The following is a 21,239-nucleotide window of genomic DNA, read 5'->3' as shown; positions in this document are numbered from 1 at the left end:
CTTTTTATTTTTTTTTTTAAATAAGATAAGTACGCCAAATATTCAAAGACCAGAAAATTTCGATGTAAGTCATTTAATTTAAAAAAAATACATATTCCTAGAAATATAGTGGTGTCCTAAAAAATACTTTTACAAAATATTTCTTATTTATTATACGTTTATTTCTTTTTTGTTATTCTTAAGATAAAAACTAAACATAAAAAAAAAACTAAAAAAATAATGTAAACCAATTGTATTGTACCTGACTTATTTATCGGAATTTTTGCATTTTTGAACGCATTATTGTTACAAACGTTGCTATACTCCAAATTTAGCAAAAACCTATCATTTATAAACCTAATCTTTGTCAACATATTCATCCTTTATTTGATAATATTTTTTTTAATATTTGTATTTTTTGGTAACTTTTAATTTAAATTACGTCAAAATATGGAGTGGTGGAGGATGGTTTGCAGCTAGGTTTATTCTAGGCATTCAATGTACTAAGGTAAAAACAGTTTTTTACCTTACCTTTTCGGAGATACCTAAAGTCAACTGGAATCCTATGTTAATTTATTTAAATTAAAATTGAAGGAACTAAAAGACTGAAGTTTTGCTATAAGTTTGTTTATGTCCGGTATTGTCGATTATTTATTATATTCTTTGTAGTTGCCACTTTTTATTATGTATATGTATGTACTTATATTTTATTTTATTTTATTGTTGTAAATTGGCCTTGCCTTTGAAATAAATAAATAAAAATGACCATGTACCTTTCAGGCAACAAGAAAAATAATGCGTTCTCTCTCTGAAAAATAAGAAAAATTGAGATGTGATGATAATACATTTTAATTTCGGCACTGCTTGATCCTCTAATTTATAATTAAATATTTATTTATATTAAATATCGTCGATCTACCACTAATCCACGTGATATTTTGATTAAATTTAAAAGATGAAATATGCAGAATTTTCTCCAGATAATTGGTAAAAACTTGTAATTTGATTTTAGTTGGAAAAAAATCGGACATATTGGAACTTTTGAGTAGTATAGTCTCTAAGAAGAATGTATTATCTATAAGCGTCCACCAATTTAAGCAATATCAGTAGGTACTTTATAATTACAATTTTACCTACTTATGTTTTTACAAAAATTTTAGATAAATAATTTTAATACTCCGATCTTAAATGAATTAGTTGCACCCAATCAGAAAAAATGATAGGTTAAAAGGTAACTTATCTATATACACGGCCATACAGGGGAATAACGTGACCAGTCACCAGTTTTAACAAGAATAAATATTGGTGTACTAGGAAAGAACGTGTTAGGTCCACTCGGTACAATGAAAAAACGTGTTTCAAGTCACTTTTGTCGTTATCTTGCGCGTATATAAATTAGTCGTTTGGCAATCGTTGTTTTTGTTTATATCTTCGGCAAGTAAGGTTAACGATACCCGCGTAAAAAAGGTTTTGTTTGTTATTGCTGTTAGTGAAAAACAATACAATGGACAATAATAATTTGAGTGATTGTGAAGATCATGAGACAAAGCCAGTAAGCACAAAAACTGAAGAGAACTTCAACGTTTTATTACAAGGTGCGTATAGTTCGTGAGAATGTAGCAGTTGAAGAGCGAGTTTGCAAGAATGCGTTTGTTTCTCTACATGGTTTAACAAGACGTAGAATAGAAACCATACAAAAGAGTCTCCAGATGAGTGGAACTGCACCTATTGATAAACGTGGCAGACATTTGAATAGAAAACACAAACTAAGCGTTGAAACTAAAAACAAAATTTTAGAACACATTAACACAATAAAACTAAGAGAATTTATTTATCTGCCGAGTTAAATGTGAAAAAATGTATGATATGTTTAAAGAAAAATTTCCTCAAGTTAAGGCTAGTTATGAAACTTACCGCTCCATATTTTGCAGCAAGTTTAATATATCCTTTGGATATCCCCGTAAAGATACTTGTAGCTTCTGCGTCCAATTAAAAGTACTTGATTGATGCATGCCAAGAGGAAAAGGGCATTAAGGATTTGATGTTTCAACAAAAACTACATCTAGCGAAAGCCGAGGTATTCTACGCGCGTAAAAAGCAGGCCAGGTTGAGGAGTCGAACAAAGGCCGACACAGAAGCAATATGCATGGATTTCGGAAGAAGTTTGCCCATGCCGAATTTATCCACGATTGATGTATACTACAGCCGACAGTTATCATTATTTTCATTTATTGTACACAAACTCTCAAATTCTGAAGTATTCTTCTATGCTTATCCTGACACAGTAGGAAAAAATGGCGCGACGAGGTCTGCTCATTTTTATTTGATTATATTACCTTGAATTACCTGTTTAAAGTTAGAAATTTACAGATATTCAGTGATTCGTGCTCCGGACAGAATAAGAACTTTCCAGTGTTCAAATTTTTACATTACTTAGTCCATCAGCGTTCCAAGCTTGAGTCCATTGAAGTCACATTTCCCATTCGAGGTCACTCCTACATGGAATGTGATAAGGATATGGGGATCTTAAACGAAAAGTTTCGGGCGGAAATACCGAATGACTGGTGTAAACACATAGAAACCGCTCGTTTAAAGCCCGCACCATTTCTTGTTGAAAAAGTTGATCGTTATGTGATTAGAAATTGGACAGATTTTCTATCTGCAATGTATGTGAAAAAATGTCCTTTCGCTACACGTCTAATTCGGCAATTAAAAATTACCAAGGAACATCCTTGCTTAGTTTTTCATCGAGATACTTACAATGGTCTTTGGAACTCGTCAGTTATTGTACCTCCAAGAAAAAAGATAATCACTGGTCCGCCGCTACCCGACGGTCAGTTTTACCACCCACTAGTCGCAACTTTTGGTTAGTAGGCTCGTTTTAACTTTTGCAACAATTTAATTATCAGTGATTTTTTTTATACAGATGATACACCTATCCCTTTGGAAAAATACAAGGACCTGCAGAAGTTAAAAAAAGTTTGCACCCCAGAGAGTCAGCTTTTTTAGTCTAATTTAAAACACAAGTAGAGACAACTCCTTGGCTTGGTGAGTTATGGTTGATTGTCACCAAATTACATGCCTAATTAATACTAACAGCTTTTTTCAGTTCATCCCATAAGAACCGAACCCAGAAGAGAAGTTTTATTTTTTTCTATTATTACAACCATTCTTTTATAAATACCTACATATAAATAAAATAATACATTATACTTTATGTTTGGTAAATAAATAACAGAGTATAAATAATTATTTAAGCAAAATTTAAATATAAATTAATCAATTGCCAATGACTTAGCAGTTTGTTTCTTTCATTGTATAAGTATATACAATGAAAGAACGTGCTAAGTCAGTGACATAACACCTTTTTTCCCGGTATTCGGAGTTGTTTGAAACTTTTGACACATTGTGGTGAAGTACCAGTTTGATATTATATTACAAAATGTCATTGAGGACATAGAGCAGGGTCATAGCTTCAATATGATGGCAAATAAATAACCATTTTGCAAGCTGTGTAATTATCGTAGCGTTTCTAACCTTAACATTCGTTTCCTGTTAAAAAATAGAAAAATGACTTGGCACGTTTTTCCCCTGTGGTCTTCATTTTGTACTGTTGGTAACTCAGTTTTACATTAAAATTGTTCTAAAAAGAACTTAAATGTGGGAACAGGAGCACCAATATCAATTGAGTGGTCACAAAAGTCTCACTTATTTTTCAGAAAAAAAACCAACATTGACCAAATGCAAAATTGACGAACACTAACAAAACACACAGTTACGGTCTCACAAAGAAATTAAATAATTAGTTCTAGAAATAAATGTGCTAAGCAGAGGGAATTTTGTTTGATGGTCGACTTGATTATAGATTAAAAAACAGTTTTGATCATTGCTATATAGATAGTATAGAGACACTTTCTACTGATCCAACAGAATGCAATATTATGCTTAACAAGGTAAATAACTGTTCAAACAAATTTTTAACATTTAGATTCCCTTAGAGCATACAAATTCAAAAAATGGAAGATATTATGTAATTTTTAATAGTTCGTTAAAATGTGAAACCCTGTTGTAGGTCAACTGATTTATTTTACACCTATATACTAAATACGATCACTTAAAACTACTAGAAATATTTATTTACACTGTATTAATTTACTATTTATGGCGATTTAAATATTATATAGACGGCAATACTCCAACTTGAACTGACCTCCTAGTGGTAAGGGCTCCTTATAGAATAGTTATTTCCGGAAGATTCGCTAACTTCCACGTGTCTCCAGAGATGTCGTGTGCTCCAGAATAATGGAGAACAGCTGATATAATCTCGGCGTTGTCACTATCATTTCGTCCCGAAACGATCCTAAAGATGGTGGATGTCAATATCGGCAGAAGGTACCCCTCTTGCAGCAGGACCTCTTCTCGAAATAACAATCAATGCCTTTTTCCAGAGACTTTCAGGAGTATAATAGCATTCCAGAACTCGTAAGACTAACATGCTGCAAATTATCCTCCAGTCCAAGTTATCGTCTCTGCCAGCTTTGGAATTCCCAGGCTTCTAGGATCCTCAGCTAGCAACTCCTTTAAAAAACGTAAAGCGTCCCAAATACCCTCATATGATTGTTTCTTTTCTGATATAACGTTTCTTTTTGGGAACCAGGTGGGAAATCTTTCTACAGGTCTGTTTATCAGTTGTCTCTAGTGCTTGCGGGACTTTAAGGTTACACCGATGCAGATCTTCAATTTTGCCGAACTTTATGCAGAAACGGAACCCCTCAGCCATTCCTTCGGAAATTTTCCATTGTACATTCTTAGCCACACAATGTGCCAGAGCATACTCAGCTGGAGTAGTAAAATGGTGTTGCTGCACTTTACAGATGATGCTGTACCGACTCCTTCGGCCATTAGAATGATGGACCATGAATTCGTGGAATGTCAAATCCGACTTTGGTTGCATTTGCCGCAGCTTAGGGTATTTGTGGTTTCTATAATAAGAAGCCATTTAGTTAAAGTAAACGACTCGAGCTTTACGTAGTATATTACAGAATGTAGTACCTAATTTGAAAAAAGCACTACCTGTACGCCCTAAGGTGTGAACTTATTTTGCCAACTGTCAGAAATCAATCATAAATATATGTTTTCTCTATAAAAATATGTCTAATGGTAAAAAATTGCACGAGGCATTAAAAGAACTTAGTTGGATCGTAGGTGAGAAATATTCTTAAAAAAATATATTTGATAGTTTTTTTATGCTTAAACCTATAACCATTATAATACAGGAAAATGGAAGTCGATATGCGGAGAAGTAAAGTACCCCACCATGAAAAAGCCAGTGCAGTTCCTGGAGGACTTGGAATTTATATATGAGGGTCAGCCGTTGCTGAGTTATAAATCGGTAACAAGACACCCAGAGACGAATAACTTATTGCACTTGGAAAGAGGGTTTTTAAGGGTGGATGAGGATAAATGTACATTAGCTTTTGTTACCGGTAAGTTCAACCTTAGCAAAAATAGATCAGGGCTCATATATTATGGGTTCTAGGTTGATTGGCAATATTAAAATTCAATAATAAAAACCCATAAAATACTATAAATGTGTTACTTAATGCCTAATGGTAAGACATCATTTAAAGGAGGCATTCCTGGTGTTAAAATTCTGGGATATAATATATAATTAAGAAACACCCCGCATATTTGAAATCAAAACTACACAGGGTGATACAAAAGTCCGGGACACTACTTCAGGGGCGTAACATACACGATATTTTAGGACAAAAGTTTATTTTTGCCTAATTGCCTAAGGAAGAGACGACCATTTGATTTTTTAAACTAATTACTCGTTCTTAACCTAATCGTTACAAAATTATGAACATTGACAAACGGCAAAAGAATTGCATTAGGCATGATTCTCATAAGCAGAAATTTTGAAATTATCAGTGTTGTAGAATATAGAGGGACACATATGTATATTTTTTACTACAATTTTCTTGTTTCAAAATGTGGTACGAAAAAGCCTAATTTGGAGAAATCGTCAATTCTTGCAAAAAAGATACTTTTTAAAAAGTCGTTAAAAAGTTCCCCTTATCGAGTAAAGATCGTTTGAAGAAAATCTGAACGCATTAAATTAAAAAGTTACTTTATTACAATTATATATTTACAAAATTTTCAGATTCATATATTCCGCTAAAGTAATTTGTCTAGTACTAATACCGAGTTGTTTTTCAACACGCTGAAATAATAACTCTTTTTTGAAATCATCATCCACGTTTGGTCTTCCAAGACTTTTCAATCGAATTATCGGTTATATAATAGCGTTTGCACTTTGCGAGCCCGTACATCAAATGCATATAAACCATCTCTTGATCTGAGTTATCTCTTGATTTGAGTTTCGATTATATGTTTACAAAGTATCTAAAATTAAAATAAAAAACGAAACACCGACAGAATTACCTCTCAAATAACAAATCCTGCCGACTCTTTTAATTTCAATTCAGTTTTAATGGCAAACTTATTTTTTAAAGAGGTTCTTTTTCAAGGAAAAATTGTTGCTGATTACACTACTTTTTAAAATATTGAGTGGAATTGTTAGTCATACTATTCCCTAATTTCAACTATTTCTTTGTTAACTATGAAGGTTAGATTTCTTTGATACATTCCATATCACAAAATTGTTGCATCATCAGCAAATTAAAAGAGTTCTTCTCAAAATATTCACACCTGCCATGACTTTTACGTATAAAACAATATTAGTCCAAAAACTGAACTTTGGCAAACGTAAGAAACAGGTCAGTAAGGAGTATAAAACTATTGGAGAGCGTGGCCTATGAACTTTGAAGCTTCCACAGCAGTATCCAACTATAATCAACACTGTTAAATGCTTTGATTAGATAAAAACACTGCAGCAATAACCTCACCATTGTTGAGCTTCAAAAATAGGCCCTCAAGAACTAGCATCCCTTACTGCTTTGAATCTACAGGTGGAGAATTACCTTGCTATTTACCTTAAAGTGAGTATTCTGAAGGTGGCTGGATTCACGGTATTAGTGTCGAAAGTCTGATAGTACAAACGTCATCCTATGTTGATTAATGATGATTTTGTAGGGCTATGACATAAGTGTTCGTTTTGTTGTTGAATATGGTCTTCATTAAGCATACGGCCAAGACGTCGAGTATGTACCGTGTTTTCCGAATCGATACTTTGACAATATTAAATCAATAACTTTCAAAGAACAAATACATTTTTCAATCCACTGCATCCCGCATCATCCGGCCTGGCTACCGGCGTGAATACGTTCAGCTACCACCGGCAAGAGATAGGGAAGGGTTTAGAAAGGTTTAAACTTAAAGGATAGCAAACGGTTTCAAAGGAAGTTGGGGCATTTATACTTTGACGGGTGGTTGTAACAAAATAATTATAGGGATGAGCAGGATTGGGTTTGATGTTACACGTAGGTAAATATCTACCTACACAGGTACAGCGCTATACCTAACCCAATATAGCCTTTGCCCAAATATAGCCTTTGATTATTTAGTAGATTGTTTACAATTTATTATATTATGTTTCACAAATAGAGCAAATAAAAAGGCCTCCCCAGTGTGTACTATGGTCATTGCAGGAACATATATGTTCAGCATATTTGTAAGATAATTGTTTTGTAGGGCAGTGTCCTGTTCGCTTTCTGACAAGGGTTGTGGTTTATTTTTTATATTTTTTCTTTGGGAATGGCGGTTGTATTTGTTTGTACTAGAAACTTTTTTGATTTATGAATCTCTTCAACTTCATTTATATATTCTTTTTTTAATTTCGCTTTTATTAGAACAAGAAAGTGCTTGTGGTTAAATTTATGGGCCCGATAAGCATTGTTCCTCAATTTTGAAACATAGCGTCTTGGTTTTTCAATTTTTTTTGTTGTATGGTACAATATAATTGTACGCTGGAACCAGGTATGAGAGGTCGTCTCCTTCTCAGTAGTTTGCATTGTATATTTTGTGGACCTTTATCTTTTTGCAATAATTGTATAATGATATAAATGTTGTCGTCATCTTCGTCGATACTCTTAGATCCACATCTCTGGTTCTGCTACCAGTGTATTGGTGGGTGTGCTTTTATACATCCTAGGATCATCCTAGGATGATTCTAAGGTTGCTGTAGTTAGCCTTATTTATCTTTTGCTGTTGTCTTTTTACAGCGGTTTTAGTACGAATGCGTATAGTCCAGGTGAGATTACACCAATCCATTAAATATTATTTCGTGTTTGGGAGTTTGATCGCCATCAGATTCTACAAGAATATTTATTTATATTTACTCCTTGTCTCAGGACATCGAGAGCAGAAACTGGACCCGGGTCTAAAAATTTACGGGCCCCCATACAAAAATCCATCATTTCTTGAAGTGACTGAAACTAATCATGAAATATATGTATATTTAATGATGTTGAAATAACTATTAATATGCAAATTATGAAAACTTAATGAAGCAAATCAATGAATCGGATCGAACACGTTTTTAACTGTATAAACCAGGAAATCGTGGAAGTGAGAGCTAAAAATGAGAGAATGCACTGTGAATTAAGAGTTTCGAGTCTTTTTGGTAGGTGTTTATATCGCAAATATGGTAAGATTACAATAGATTGCTCATAAATATTATCATGATTCTAAAAAGAAATTATTAATGTACTAGTTTTAAATTTTAAAAGATCGCTTTCCTTGCTTTTTTCACAACAAAATCGTTTATGATAGTGTTGAAGTTCGACTGCTTCACCAAAAATGCTTCGATACAGAACGTGACTAGTTCTGAAATACGCTTTTGAAGTGAACACGTTCTTTCAAAGTACTTCATCTTTATGCTTGCAAGAACACTGAAAGAACGTTCAGCACAGGCTATTGTGACAGGTCTAGTGCAGAATATACGTAAACCCATATTTGGAAAAAAATTCACCTCAGAATTCTGGGCCTCTAACAACCCCGAAACCGGGGGAATTCCCCACTATTTTTCCCCTTCCCCCATCGCGGTGGGCCTGTCTTGCTTTTTTTCACTGCATGTTCTGTGCGATTTTAAATTTAAGTGAGTTATTCTGAGCGATTGTTGAAGCCATCTATCCATTCTTTCACGAATTTGGTTTAATTTATTTACCATAGCGTTAGGATGTTTTCCTTTTATTATTATTGCATAGTGGTCTGCGTATTCCAATATCTTCACATCTGCTGGAAATATATTGTGGGTAGTTTATACATAATATAATATACAGTGCTTTCATTTCAAAACAAACCACCCTTAATAACTTATTTAAAACAAAAAAAAAACACGTCAATCTAGATAAAGAGTAGGTGAACGTTTAATTTTATATTTGACAAAGTTCTGTCAATCACCTCTAGCTAACCAAACTTTAAATTTTAAATGGTAACCTCCATCGTGTGACGCATCATTGTAAGCAGCATTAAAATGTCTATTTAACAGTGACAAAAAAAAATTAATCGGTTGACGTACCCGCGAATAGTGACTGATTTAAGTTTAAAGACTTATAAACAGCAACGGTGGAAAAGCTGTTTAAAAAGTAAACAATTTAATCAGTTCACAGAATTTATAAAGTGCTCAAAATGTGCTCCGTTATTCGTGAGACAATAATAAAATCTGTTTTGAAATTCCTCATCAACATTATCAAGTGTTTATCCGCTAATATCTCTACATTCGCGAGTGTTAGTTATTAAGGTTGGTTCGTTTGGAAATGAAAATTGTAAACTAAAAAATTATTAAAAACATAGAACAAACACAACATTGAGTTGATTATCTAAATTAAAAGTCACACGTCACGCGGTGATGTTATACAGTGCTTTCATTTTAAAACGATTCAAAATAAACAGCCCTTAATAACTTCTTCTCTCTTTGACGTGTTTTTTTTTAAGAAGTGATGAAGAGTGGTTCATTTTAAAATAAAAGGACTTTATTTTGTTTAACTAAAAAAATATGACATTAAAAGGCGCTTTAAAATATTGTAAGATTCTTCTTTCTCTTTTTAATTAAAATATAAATGCTTTAGAAACACTTTAAGCATACATTTTTATTAACAACTCTTGGTCTCTACCTTAGATGATACTTTACAGGATTAGATCAAATATTGATTACTTTTTTTTTATCTTATTTATGTAGGGATGAATTTCGGAATCGCCACCCTGGAAGAAGGTTATGTAAAAGACAAAAGTATCGTCTTATCCAGCGCTTGTATCGGAATCATGAAATTTGCCAAACAAACCGTTTTAGGTATACAGCGTTGCTATCGGTAAGCCAATTCTTGAATACTTGCTACAGGATGATCCCGTGGGATGGATGGTAGGAAAATTATGAATAGAGAAATAGTGAAAACTTGATAATGTAACAGGGTGATTACGGGACACAAAACTAAAATATTTAGATTCGTTGGTAGTTCCGTTTCAATTTTATGTAATATGTCATGTACCTAAGTCAAATGGTTTATTCGGATAACTCAAATTTAATTACATAAAAAGCGTTTAGATTTTCAGGTAATCTAATAATATGTAGGATGTTCCATTTAAATTAACGAAGTTGACATCTACTTTTAGTATAACGGGAAATACCAAAATATTTTAGGTGTGTATTTCTCCACCTTGTGGTACTTGCCACGCTGCTAAATTTTTAATGTTTTCCTATAATCCATCGATGCAGTTCCCGTAGGACCACCCTCTCGTATACATTCGATATAATATGTATATCTCGAATATATTCGATTATAATGAACTAATATAATTTTTAGTCTGAACGAAAACGGCGAACTCGAATATACTTTATGTATGGAAACAGGAAACACTCCTCTGACGAAACACGTTGACGCCCTATACGAGAAGGCCGATGAAGATAAATGCCAAACCAAATGCTAGCTATAATATATTAACAATTTTTAAGTATAAATACAATTTAAAATAAAAAAAGTTAGTTGGCGTCAACGATAATCTATTTTCTGTGATCTAAAATAAGGTCGTGCGTATCTATAGAACTTTTTACGAAAATTAAATAAGTATATTAGTCTACGATCGCTCTTCACTGATGTGTCAACCAGATGAAAATGCTATTTTATGGAATAAAAAAGGTTTCTGAACGTAATTAATAAATTATAAAAAAAATATTATTTTTGAAAATGTCGCTGGCATGTCTAACAAACAAAATAAAAAATGTCTTTATTACAAATCACGTAGTGTAAGGATACTTGCCAAAATTTGTTTATAGATAATAGTTGTAAGACTTCATTGAAAAATCGAAGAGAGCAAGACTGTTAGATAGAGAGATTGTGCGTACTGTACGTATTCCCCGCTATTAAAAGGAACACAGTACTATAGAGCTGTGCGCATGGGCGCCGCAAATTGACAAACTAAAGACAAGGATTAATGACTTAATTATAGAGCAATGTTTTAAGTAATCTGTTAGTAAACACGTGTATTTTGACAATAAATGAAAAATGACAAAGAACAAAATTTTGAATGACATGACATTGAACATTAACAATGAACAGTGTTTTTTTATTTAAAAAAAGTTACTTTTTCAAAGAAATAATTAAAGACAACAAAAAAATTGCTATTCGTATCACACTCAACAAAATAGTGTAATAAAAACGAAGGAAAACGATTATGATTTTTTTTATGAAGAGGCGCATACGAGAATGGTTTTTCATGCTTGCAAGGCAGCAGCTGGTTCGAAAATTTTAATCAAATCAGCAGATGCAGATGGTTTGATAATTTTACCCAGCAATATGCATAAAAGCCAAAACTATTAAATTTGGCTTGGAAGTTCATTGACAAAGAAAAAAAGAGTAAAAACCTTGGTTGCTAAAAAATGTACGGAATTGGTGTCGAAATTGCAATCTGATCTGTATCTAAGCCTACCTGCTTTCCCATGCATTAGGCTGGTTCCGATTACATCGCAATTTTTTAGAAGAAAGAAAAGCTAAAGCCATTTAAGCTATTTTAGAAGAACCGAAAGTTTAAAAATTACTTTGCTTTATCAAGTGATGAAGCTAAAATTTCTATTGATGAAAAAATTAATTTAATTAAAGCATTTAGCTCAGTCATGTATGATATTAAAAATTGTACAGAGTAAATATACACTACCGCTCAAAAGTATTTGCCCACATATGACTGTTTTAAAGTTATAACTAAAAATAATAAACCCATCAGTTATTCTTATCAAACGGTTTATTTATAACAAAATGAATATAAACAATACATTTTTCAATTAATAAAATTTAAGAAAATCAAATTTTGGATTCATCTACATGTCCGCCTCGATTTTTAATAACAGCTTCACAGAGTTTCGGTAGTCTTCTAATTAATTTCTCCAAAGTTTCCTGAGGTATCTTGTGCCACTCTTCTTGGATGATCTTCCACAAGTCTTCTTTTGATGTGGGGCACGATTTTCGCACTTGTCTATCCAGTTTATCCCACAGTAATTCGATAGGATTGAGGTCCGGTGATTGTGGGGGCCATACCAAAACTTTCAGAAGATGTTGTCTTTGTAATTGACCTAAATATTGCTTGCACAATTTTGACGTGTGCTTGGGATCATTGTCATGTTGAAAGATGAAGTTTTTCCCAATTATTCGAGTACCAGAAGCAAGTACATTGTCACTTAAAATTGTTTTGTAACCCTCTTTTCGAAGAATTCCCTCTATTCTAATTAGATCGCCCACTGCAGATCCTCCGAAACAACCCCACACCATCACCGAACCACCACCGTGTTTTACTGAGGCCACAGTACAGTTTTCAGCGACCCTTTCATTGGCATAACGGCAAACAAAAACTCGCCTCTTCATTCCAAAAACCTCGAATTTCGACTCGTCACTCCAGAGAACTTCATCAATGGTCCATTCTTTGTGTGATTGGGCCCACTCAAGTCCTTTCTTCTTATTAACATCCTTCAGTAGCTGTTTTGATACAGCTAAACGTCCTTTAAGACCAGCATTATAAAAGTCGCCGTTTTACTGTCGAAACACTGACCGCTTTTTTAGGCTGCTTGTTGATTTTTGCTGTGATTTCAGGGGCGGTAAGGCGTCTATTGCGTTTGCTTCTAATTTTTAAATCCTCATTCGAACTTGTTGCCTTTGGCCTTCCCGATCGAGGGTTGTTGCTAATAGTCCCTTCTCTGGTGAATTTCCTAACATTATAATCGACAGTCCGCCTTGGAATTCCCAAATCCGTCGAAATTTGACGGTTAGTCAATTTTCAACAGGTTTCCAGCTTTATGAAGTCCAATGATAATACCTTTTGTTTCTACCGATAACTATTTTGTTTTAGCCATTTTAAAGAATGTTGAAAAACCAGCAAAGAAACGGTGACAATCGTCAATAAGCAAGCGAAATTATTTACCAATGTTACACAAAATCAATTCTTGAAGACTAAACACCTTTAAATGTTTCAAATTTCATCGGAAACGAGCTGTAAACAGATTAGTTTTTTAGAAGAAGTGTATATTTTCACTACATTGTTTGTTATTTTTAAATACTCATGTGTTTTTCAACGAACCATAGTTGATACGTATGCTGTTTAAGCATATATGCAATTTACAAAAGAGATACAATCTAAATATAGGTAGAAAAATAAGATTTTTGTATCTAATTTAAAATATTAAAAAGTGGTGGGCAAATACTTTTGAGCGGTAGTGTAGTTATAAATTTTTCTGGGATTGAAGATAATGAAAATTTCCTTACAAAAGTTAAAAGTTTTGACTCAAATAAAACATTTTAGACACTCTTTATGTAAATTCAATGCAACTGATTCAAAATGTGTAAACCTTGAAAATTGTGGTTGGTTCAAAATCAAAAGGATTCGATAGACACCAGACACTTTTGAAAGTAAATGGTCTTTTAGAAATGACAGAAAAAGAAGACGAAGATTTTTCCGACTTCAAAAATGATATAATTTACGGCAACTCAAATAACAATTGTTCAAATTCAAAAAGCAACCCAGTGAACTTGACTTCTCAGGTGACTTAGCATCACACTGGAAATTGTGGAAACAGAAGTTTAAAAATTACATTTTGGCTAGTGGAAAATCAAAAGGTGATGATATTAAAATTACAACCCTTCTAAATTTAATTGGAGATTAAGGACTTCAAATTTATATTACTTTTGAATATTCGGAGACGGAGGACAAAACCAGACTTACAACTATTTTAGATAAATTTGATGCTTACTGTAACCCTGTTAAAAATCTTGTTTATGAGCATTTTAACTTTTTTAAGAGGGATCAACAGCCAACAGAAACTGTGGATCAGTTTATAACAACTCTAAGGCAACTTCTACATGTGAGTTTAAAGAAACTGACGTATTAATCAGAGATAGATTAGTTTTGGGTATTAAGGATAGCAGAATACAGAAAAGACTTTTACAAGAATCTGATTTAAAGCTTTCTGAAGCAATAAAGATATGCAGGTCAATGGAAGCTAGTGTTGCTACTCACAAAGAAATTTCTCAGGCACAAGATCAAGCTGTATACTCTGTTAAACTTAGGAAACATAAACAAGGGCCAGGAAAAGCTGAGGGTACATATCATAAAAGTTCAACATCTAGGTATGCTGAGCAGTCTCAGGATAGAGCTGGGCGAAGGGTTGAGTCATCAAATTTTGGTAAAGATCTTAAATTAAAAACCTGTTCGAGTTGTGGTTCATGCAAAACACCAATGCCTCGTATATAATCGAGTATATTCAAAATGCCATCATAAAGGACATTATAGACGGTACTTTAACAGAAAATACCAAGTACATGGAGTCGATGCAGAAAGTGACATTTCTGACACAAGTTCTGAGAGGGAAAAATCGGTATCTTCAGAAAGTGATAATGTCGTTTGGACTGTAATAAACCCAAATGTCAATGCTGTGGAATGGTTTAAAACTGTGGTTATTAAATAGTCAAAAATAAGCTTAAAAATTGACACTGAAAGCCAAGTTAACATCTTGACTTCCAAAGACTTTAAAGTGTTAAATATAAATACTAGTGACATTTTAAAGTGCTCTTCAATTTTGCTCTCATACTCTGTTCACAGAATAGCTACGTTAGGGCAAATTAACCTTCTCTGTGATTTTGATAAAAAATCAGTAGAGCTTTCGTTTTATGTGTTAAGTCGTGGACAATCTGCCTCGTCGATTTTGGGTTTAGAAGGTGCAAAACTCTTGAACATTGTAAATAGCACTTCTGAAATTACTTATCGGAATAAAATACCTGATATGAGACGCCTAAAAAAATTCTTGACAAACATATTCGTGTTTTTAGTGGTATTAACAAAGTGAATAAAACATAGAAAATAACTTTAACCGTTACTTTCAACCTAAAGTGTGTGCTGCTCGAAAAATACCCCTAGCATTAAAGAATAAAGTAAAACAAAAGCTGGACCAGATGGTAAGAGAAAAAATCATATTACCAGTAACTGAACTAACGAGTTGGGTTCACTCTATTGTTATAGCGCCAAAATCCAATGGTGATAGAGGGATCTGTATGGATCCTAGGGCTTTAAATGCATTTAATAAACGCGAGAACTTTCACATTCCCACAACTGACTCTTCATTTGGGGAACATAATGCAAAATATTTTAGTTTGCTTGATGCTTCTCAGGCTTTTTTAAAAATTCCTTTAGACTATGACAGTTCCAAAATATGTACCCTAGCTACTCCCTGGGGTAGATACCGTTATGCCCGTTTACCTTATGACATTAGTTCAGCCCCAGAAATTTTTCAACGTTTCCTTTATGAAACTTTAGACGGAGTTAGTGGCGTGACGAACTATTTTGATGATATTCTTGTTTTTGGGTCTTCGGTAGAAGAACATAATTCTAAATTGGACATTGTATTAACAAAAATGTCTAGAAGTGGACTTACTTTAAACCTAGAAAAATCAAAATTTTGTCAATAAACAGTAAAATTTATCGGTCATATTACAAATGAAAGTGGTGTTTCTCCGGATAGTAGTAAAACTCAAGCTATTAATAATATGAAACCACCGGAAAATAAAAAGGACTTACAAAGATTTTTAGGAATTATCACATACGTTGCAAAGTTTATTCCTAATCTTTCACAAGAAACTGGTCCACTTAGGAAACTCTTAAGTACAAAAAACGATTGGCAGTGGTCAGAAAATGAAATCAAATCTTTCAACCGTTTAAAAACTTAGCAACGTCTGCGCCAGTTTTGTCATTCTTTGACCCTTTAAAGAAAACTGTTTTATCTGTAGACGCTAGCCCTTATGGTCTAGGTGCTGTATTAATGCAAGATAATCATCCAGTTGAGTTTGCCTCGGTTTTTTAACAGAGAGGTAACAAAGGTACTATCACATTGAGAAAGAGATGCTTGCTTTAGTTTTTGGATGTGAAAAATTCAATTTTTATCTCCATGGAAATAAGTTTTTACTTCAGACCGACCATAGGCCTCTATTAGGCCTTCTTAAAAAGCCACTTGATGATCTTACTCCACGACTACAAAGATTGGCAATCAGACTCTTAAGATATTAATTTACTCTAGAGTATGTGCCAGGAAAAAAAATGCAAGTTGCTGATGCACTTAGCAGAGATCCAGTAAACGAAGCGACAAATACTGATTATGTAGAAAATCACCTAAAGGTATACTCTGTCCTTCTAAATAAAATCAACAAAAACTGCTAAATGCAACTTCTAAAGATCCTATTGTGCAGAAACTCATAGATTATACAATTTCAGGCTGGCCAGAACATAAAGGCAATTTAAAACCATCAGAGCTTAAGTTATATTGGAATATTCGCAGCGAAATATATCTGCATAAAAATATTCTTTTTCATAAGAAGCGAATTTTAATATCCTTAGCCATTAGACCTGAGATATTGGCATTCTTACTTCCTAGACACCAAGGAGTTGTTTCATGCAAAAAGCTTGCCCAGGAGACCGTATACTGGCCGGAATCACTACAGCTATAGAAGATATGGTATTAAGTTGCAAAATTTGCCAGGAGTACTCCCGTAGTAACCAGAAAGAGTCTTTGACACCTCATAAAGTTCCGAAATTACCTTGGGAAAAAATGGGTACCGACTTTCTTGTTATCTGTGACTATTTCAGCATATTTGTCATAGTCAATAACATACCTAATAAGACGGCGACGAATGTGTTTTGCGATAAATGGCATACCTCAAGAGATATTTTCAGACAACGGTCCTCCTTTTAATTCCGCAGAATTTGCTGATTTCGCTTCAAACTACGACATAACTCTTAAAACATCTAGCCCCGAACACTCCGAAAGTAATGGAATGGTCTAAGCAAGACTTGCCTGCTCCATGCGATCTTCTAATGGGTAGAAAATTGAGAACAACCTTTCCAATTTTACGCAGCGTACTTAAACCCAAATTTAGCACAAAGGATATTAGAAAAAAAATGGAATGCAAGCAGAGGCAACAGAAACTGAACTATGACCAACATGCTAATGCCTGATTTACAGCCAAATGATAAGATATTAATTCAAAGGGGCCTTCGTGATTGGAAACCAGGGGTAGTCATTTCCAAAGGTGATTATAATGACTGTTATGTTCGAACCGAGCAAGGAGGTGAATATAGAAGAAACCGCGTTGACTTAAGACCCTTAAGAGAAAAAAATATTCCCAATAAAGTTCCAGAACCAGTTGTTTCAGAATATTCTGAAAACAGAGATTCCAGCGAGACTCAGTCTACTGCACAGACTTTACCGCAAGTCGATCTTTCTGTAAACCTTATGGACAATAACATTTCTACAACAAGAAGTGGTCGGGTAATTAAGCGCCCTGAAAAATTGGACTTAAAAATAAAGTGTGAGCTTTTATATATTTGTTATTCTATAAATTTTTAAATTTTAAGTGTTGCTGTTCCTTTATCTAAGTTTATAACCATCATTTAAGTAATGTTAATAATAAGCTTTCTTTTATATTTAATTTTTAATAAGGGACATGTTATATATTGTATCTTATGATGCTCGGCAACCTCGCACTGTACTCTAAGTCGCAGCATAACACCTGACAGCGTCGCGTAGTAAAAATAAATAAGTCCAACTAGATAACCCTCTGCCTTTCTCATTTAATCTCGCTACCTATCAAGTACCAAATATTACACCACCGAGGTCCTTGAAACAATTCAGTGGTTGAAGAATCATAAGTCTTCGGGTTTTGATGATATCTCTTGACGTCTGCTGTCACTTAAGTGCTTTGGTTTGGGCAATCAATTATTAAGTCATTGCTTCAGGGCGAGTTCCCATCCTGTGTAAAGGAAGCTATGTTTATCCCTCTTTATAAAGGTGGTAGCTTGGACCAACCCTCTAACTTTCGTCCCATGTTAATTTTGTTTACCCTCTCCAAGGTTCTTGAGCAGCTTGCAAAAAAGAGAATTGTTTCTTTTTTAACCAAATACAATGTGCTGTCCCCTAATCAGTATGAATTTCAGGCATCTAAGGGTACGCAGGATGCCATTTTCAGATTCTTGGAGGGTGTGTATCTATCTATGAGCTCCAAGGATGCTGCAGCAGCGGTGTTCTGTGATCTATCCAAGGCTTAGGAATACTGCTGTCAAAGCTTGATTTTTATGGATTTAGAAAAGTGGCTTTGAGGTGGTTGAAGTCATACCTGTCTGGTCGTACCCAGAAGGTGGTTGCATCTGGATTTTCTTCAGGGATAGCACACTTTTAATATGGTGTACCTCAAGGATCAGTGTTAGGTCCTATTTTATTTCTATTATACCTTAATGACTTAAGCTCTCTACCACTGCATGGACTACTGGTTTAGTTTGCCGATGGTACTACGATTCTGTGGCATAACAAAGATCAAAAAGTAGTTAGATCACTCATACTAGAGAACCTTCACAAAATTAAAGAGTGATGCACCTGCAATCAGCTTGTATTCAATTTTGATAAGACTTTTATTCTAAGCTTTAATTGGGGATTATTGTCGATTTCTGGGCCTCTTTATTGATGGGAGTTTAAGGTTTGACACCCATGTTTTGGGCCTCGCTGCTAAACTTTCCTCTGGTTGTTTTGTAGTCAATGTTGCAGTGAATGTGCAATGAGTTGGGGGGTTGTTTGCTCGTTCACTTTACTTCGCCTTAATAGACTCTCATATCCGGTATAAGTTCCCATTTTGGGGTTTGTGCTCCAAGGGACTCCTTAAAATAATTTTTACTATTCAGAAAAAAGCATTAAGGTATCTGTGTGGTGTTGGTCTGAGAGTCTCTTGTAAACCTCTTTTTGTAGCTGAAAGAATTTTAACAGTTTTCTCACTTTATATTGGAAACTGCTACACTCATACATAAGTCCGTTAGTCCGCCATCCTACACCAGTCATAATACTCGTCAAGTAAACAACTTATCTCTTACAATCCCCACTTTCTCACTCACAAGAAACTCTCTTATATTTATTAGTCGTAAAATATTTAATCATGTTCCTTTTTCGATTAGGACTGTTACAGACCTTAAAAAGTTTAGGAGGGAAGTAAGGAAATTAATCTTACCAAAAGCTTACTACAGCATTGGCGAGTATTTTAACGACTCATTTTAATATTTAAAATTAATTATGTATCTGTTGATTAGATTTTTTAAATTCTTGTTTTATGTTAGTTCTTACCTTTTCTTTTCTTATTTTTTCTCTTTTTTCTTTGATGATATGAAATATGCTCCTATGTACGATCAAAATGGATTCTGTATCCTGTTTTTAAGTTTAATTAAATAACTACTAGTATTGTCAATTCTAGGATTAGGAGGCTTTTAGCACAAGTTGGTAAACTTAGTAAATAAAGTATATTTTGACTTTGATATTGTGGTGCCTATCATTGACCCAGGCCTGTTCACAATAATTATATTCCATATAAAGATAACATTCCAGTTAAGATGTTTTGATATACTTTGAATTATGAATAACCTCATTATTCTAATGATGTTATACAAATTATATAACTGATGTGGGTATTAATATAAGAACCCATCATTCAAATCTCTGTAGTTATAAAAAAGTTCTGTTTAAAAAATGTAGCTCTGTACCAAACCACATGCATCTTGGTGATCATTCTGCAGATCACGCTCATTTCATTCAGCTGACTTGTTCGCCGACCATTTTGCTGCTATTTAAGGTACCACAAATTGTATTTTGCTTAAAACTCCAATATTGTTTAATACTACCATTTGCCTTTATAAGGTTGATATCTCCGAAATCTATGAAGGCATCTGCAATCTACAAAATTCATTATCATTAAGTCTGGCATTCATTATTATTAGGTAATTTGTCTAACTTTTTTTTATCCTCCTCATTTACCAATTCCAAATGTTTGCATATTCTGTTCAATTTGTCCTTGGCTTCTTGCACCTTGGTACCGACTCATGGCAACATAGCTATATTACCCCATTTTTAAGTCAGGTGATAAATATGATGTTAAAAACTATCGTGGTGTCTTCAAACAATCAGCTATTCCGAAGCTCTTTGATAAGCTCATATACAATCTGAGAGTGTAGAGAGTTATATTCTGCAGAGCAACACGGATTCACAACTGGTAGATCCAGTTACTAATTTGTTGCCATATGAATAGGATCTGATGGAGAAAAACGAGCAAGTGGATTTTGTCTATACTGGCTTCTCCAGAGCCTTTGACAGAGTTCCTTTTGATTTATTGCTTTTTAAGCTGAAGAGTTTTCAATTTACCAAGGAGGCTTTAAGGTGGATGTCAAGCTTTTTGAAGGTGCGCAGAGAGTAAAGCTTTTTAATCTTCTCATTATTTTTAATGAAAATTTTAAGTTTAACAGCCATATTTTTCAAGTTCAGCTGAAGAGTCTGAGACTGCTGAAGTTTACCTTGAGAAATTGCTGTGACTTTTTGACAATTGATAAAGTGAAGCGTGTATCTCTTGAGTATGCTAGAAGTTTCTTCTATGTGATCAATATAATGGTTCAATTGAGAAGGTTCAATATAAGTTTTTAAAATTCTGTGCTTATAAGTTGGGTATTCCAATGCAAAATTTTAATAGGAAAGTAATACTTGGTCGATTAAACTTGAAATAACTTTAGGATAGGCGAATCCAGGTTGATCTAAGCATTGAAAATTGTGTCTTTTTTAGCCCAAATGCCTCAAGTAATTTGGTTTGATAAAACCCATCTTTAAATATGTATGGTACATGTCATAGGACATAAAAAATCGCTTTATTTGATCTGGACTATGCCATTATAAATAGTATACTGTTAGTATTTACTGAGCATGTAATGACAGCTATTACTCACGAGGATCAAGTTTGCGACACGAGTCG

The 21,239-nt window shown here is 33.8% G+C and overlaps 1 protein-coding gene and 2 long non-coding RNA genes across 5 annotated transcripts in view; 2 read left to right on the top strand and 1 right to left on the bottom strand.

Moving 5' to 3' along the window:
- Positions 1–13,549, bottom strand: part of LOC126750061 (uncharacterized) — a 32,253-nt gene extending 18,704 nt beyond the window's left edge. The window contains exon 1 of the long non-coding RNA XR_007665620.1: positions 12,506–13,549. This is a non-coding gene — a long non-coding RNA (uncharacterized LOC126750061). The remainder of the gene's footprint in view (positions 1–12,505) is intronic.
- Positions 1,424–3,918, top strand: LOC126750060 (uncharacterized). Of its 3 annotated transcripts, XR_007665618.1 has the most exons (4): positions 1,425–2,286; positions 2,350–2,845; positions 2,906–3,027; positions 3,089–3,918. It is a non-coding gene; the product is annotated as an uncharacterized LOC126750060 (long non-coding RNA). The 3 variants fall into 3 exon arrangements; XR_007665617.1 differs by having other exon boundaries at positions 1,424–2,845; XR_007665619.1 differs by having other exon boundaries at positions 1,424–2,845; positions 3,079–3,918.
- Positions 5,020–10,935, top strand: LOC126750058 (peroxynitrite isomerase THAP4-like). The gene is made up of 4 exons (XM_050459557.1): positions 5,020–5,184; positions 5,256–5,465; positions 10,124–10,253; positions 10,746–10,935. The coding sequence occupies exons 1-4, from the start codon at positions 5,130–5,132 to the stop codon at positions 10,867–10,869; spliced, it is 519 nt and encodes a 172-aa protein (XP_050315514.1). The 5' UTR covers positions 5,020–5,129; the 3' UTR covers positions 10,870–10,935.
- Positions 13,550–21,239: the final 7,690 nt, after the last annotated feature.

Source organism: Anthonomus grandis, chromosome 2, assembly GCF_022605725.1.
Source record: "Anthonomus grandis grandis chromosome 2, icAntGran1.3, whole genome shotgun sequence".
Lineage (NCBI taxonomy): Eukaryota > Metazoa > Arthropoda > Insecta > Coleoptera > Curculionidae > Anthonomus > Anthonomus grandis.
Note: the sequence above shows the minus strand (reverse complement) of the source record. Positions and strands in the feature narration are given on the sequence as shown.

Bases quoted from the DNA above. Each gene is read 5' to 3' on its own strand.
- LOC126750058 (XM_050459557.1), top strand. From the start codon at position 5,130: ATGTCTAATGGTAAAAAATTGCACGAGGCATTAAAAGAACTTAGTTGG. The intron at 5,185-5,255 runs GTGAGAAATATT...ATTATAATACAG, and splicing joins AGAACTTAGTTGGATCGTAG to GAAAATGGAAGTCGATATGC. The intron at 10,254-10,745 runs GTAAGCCAATTC...TATAATTTTTAG, and splicing joins GGTATACAGCGTTGCTATCG to TCTGAACGAAAACGGCGAAC.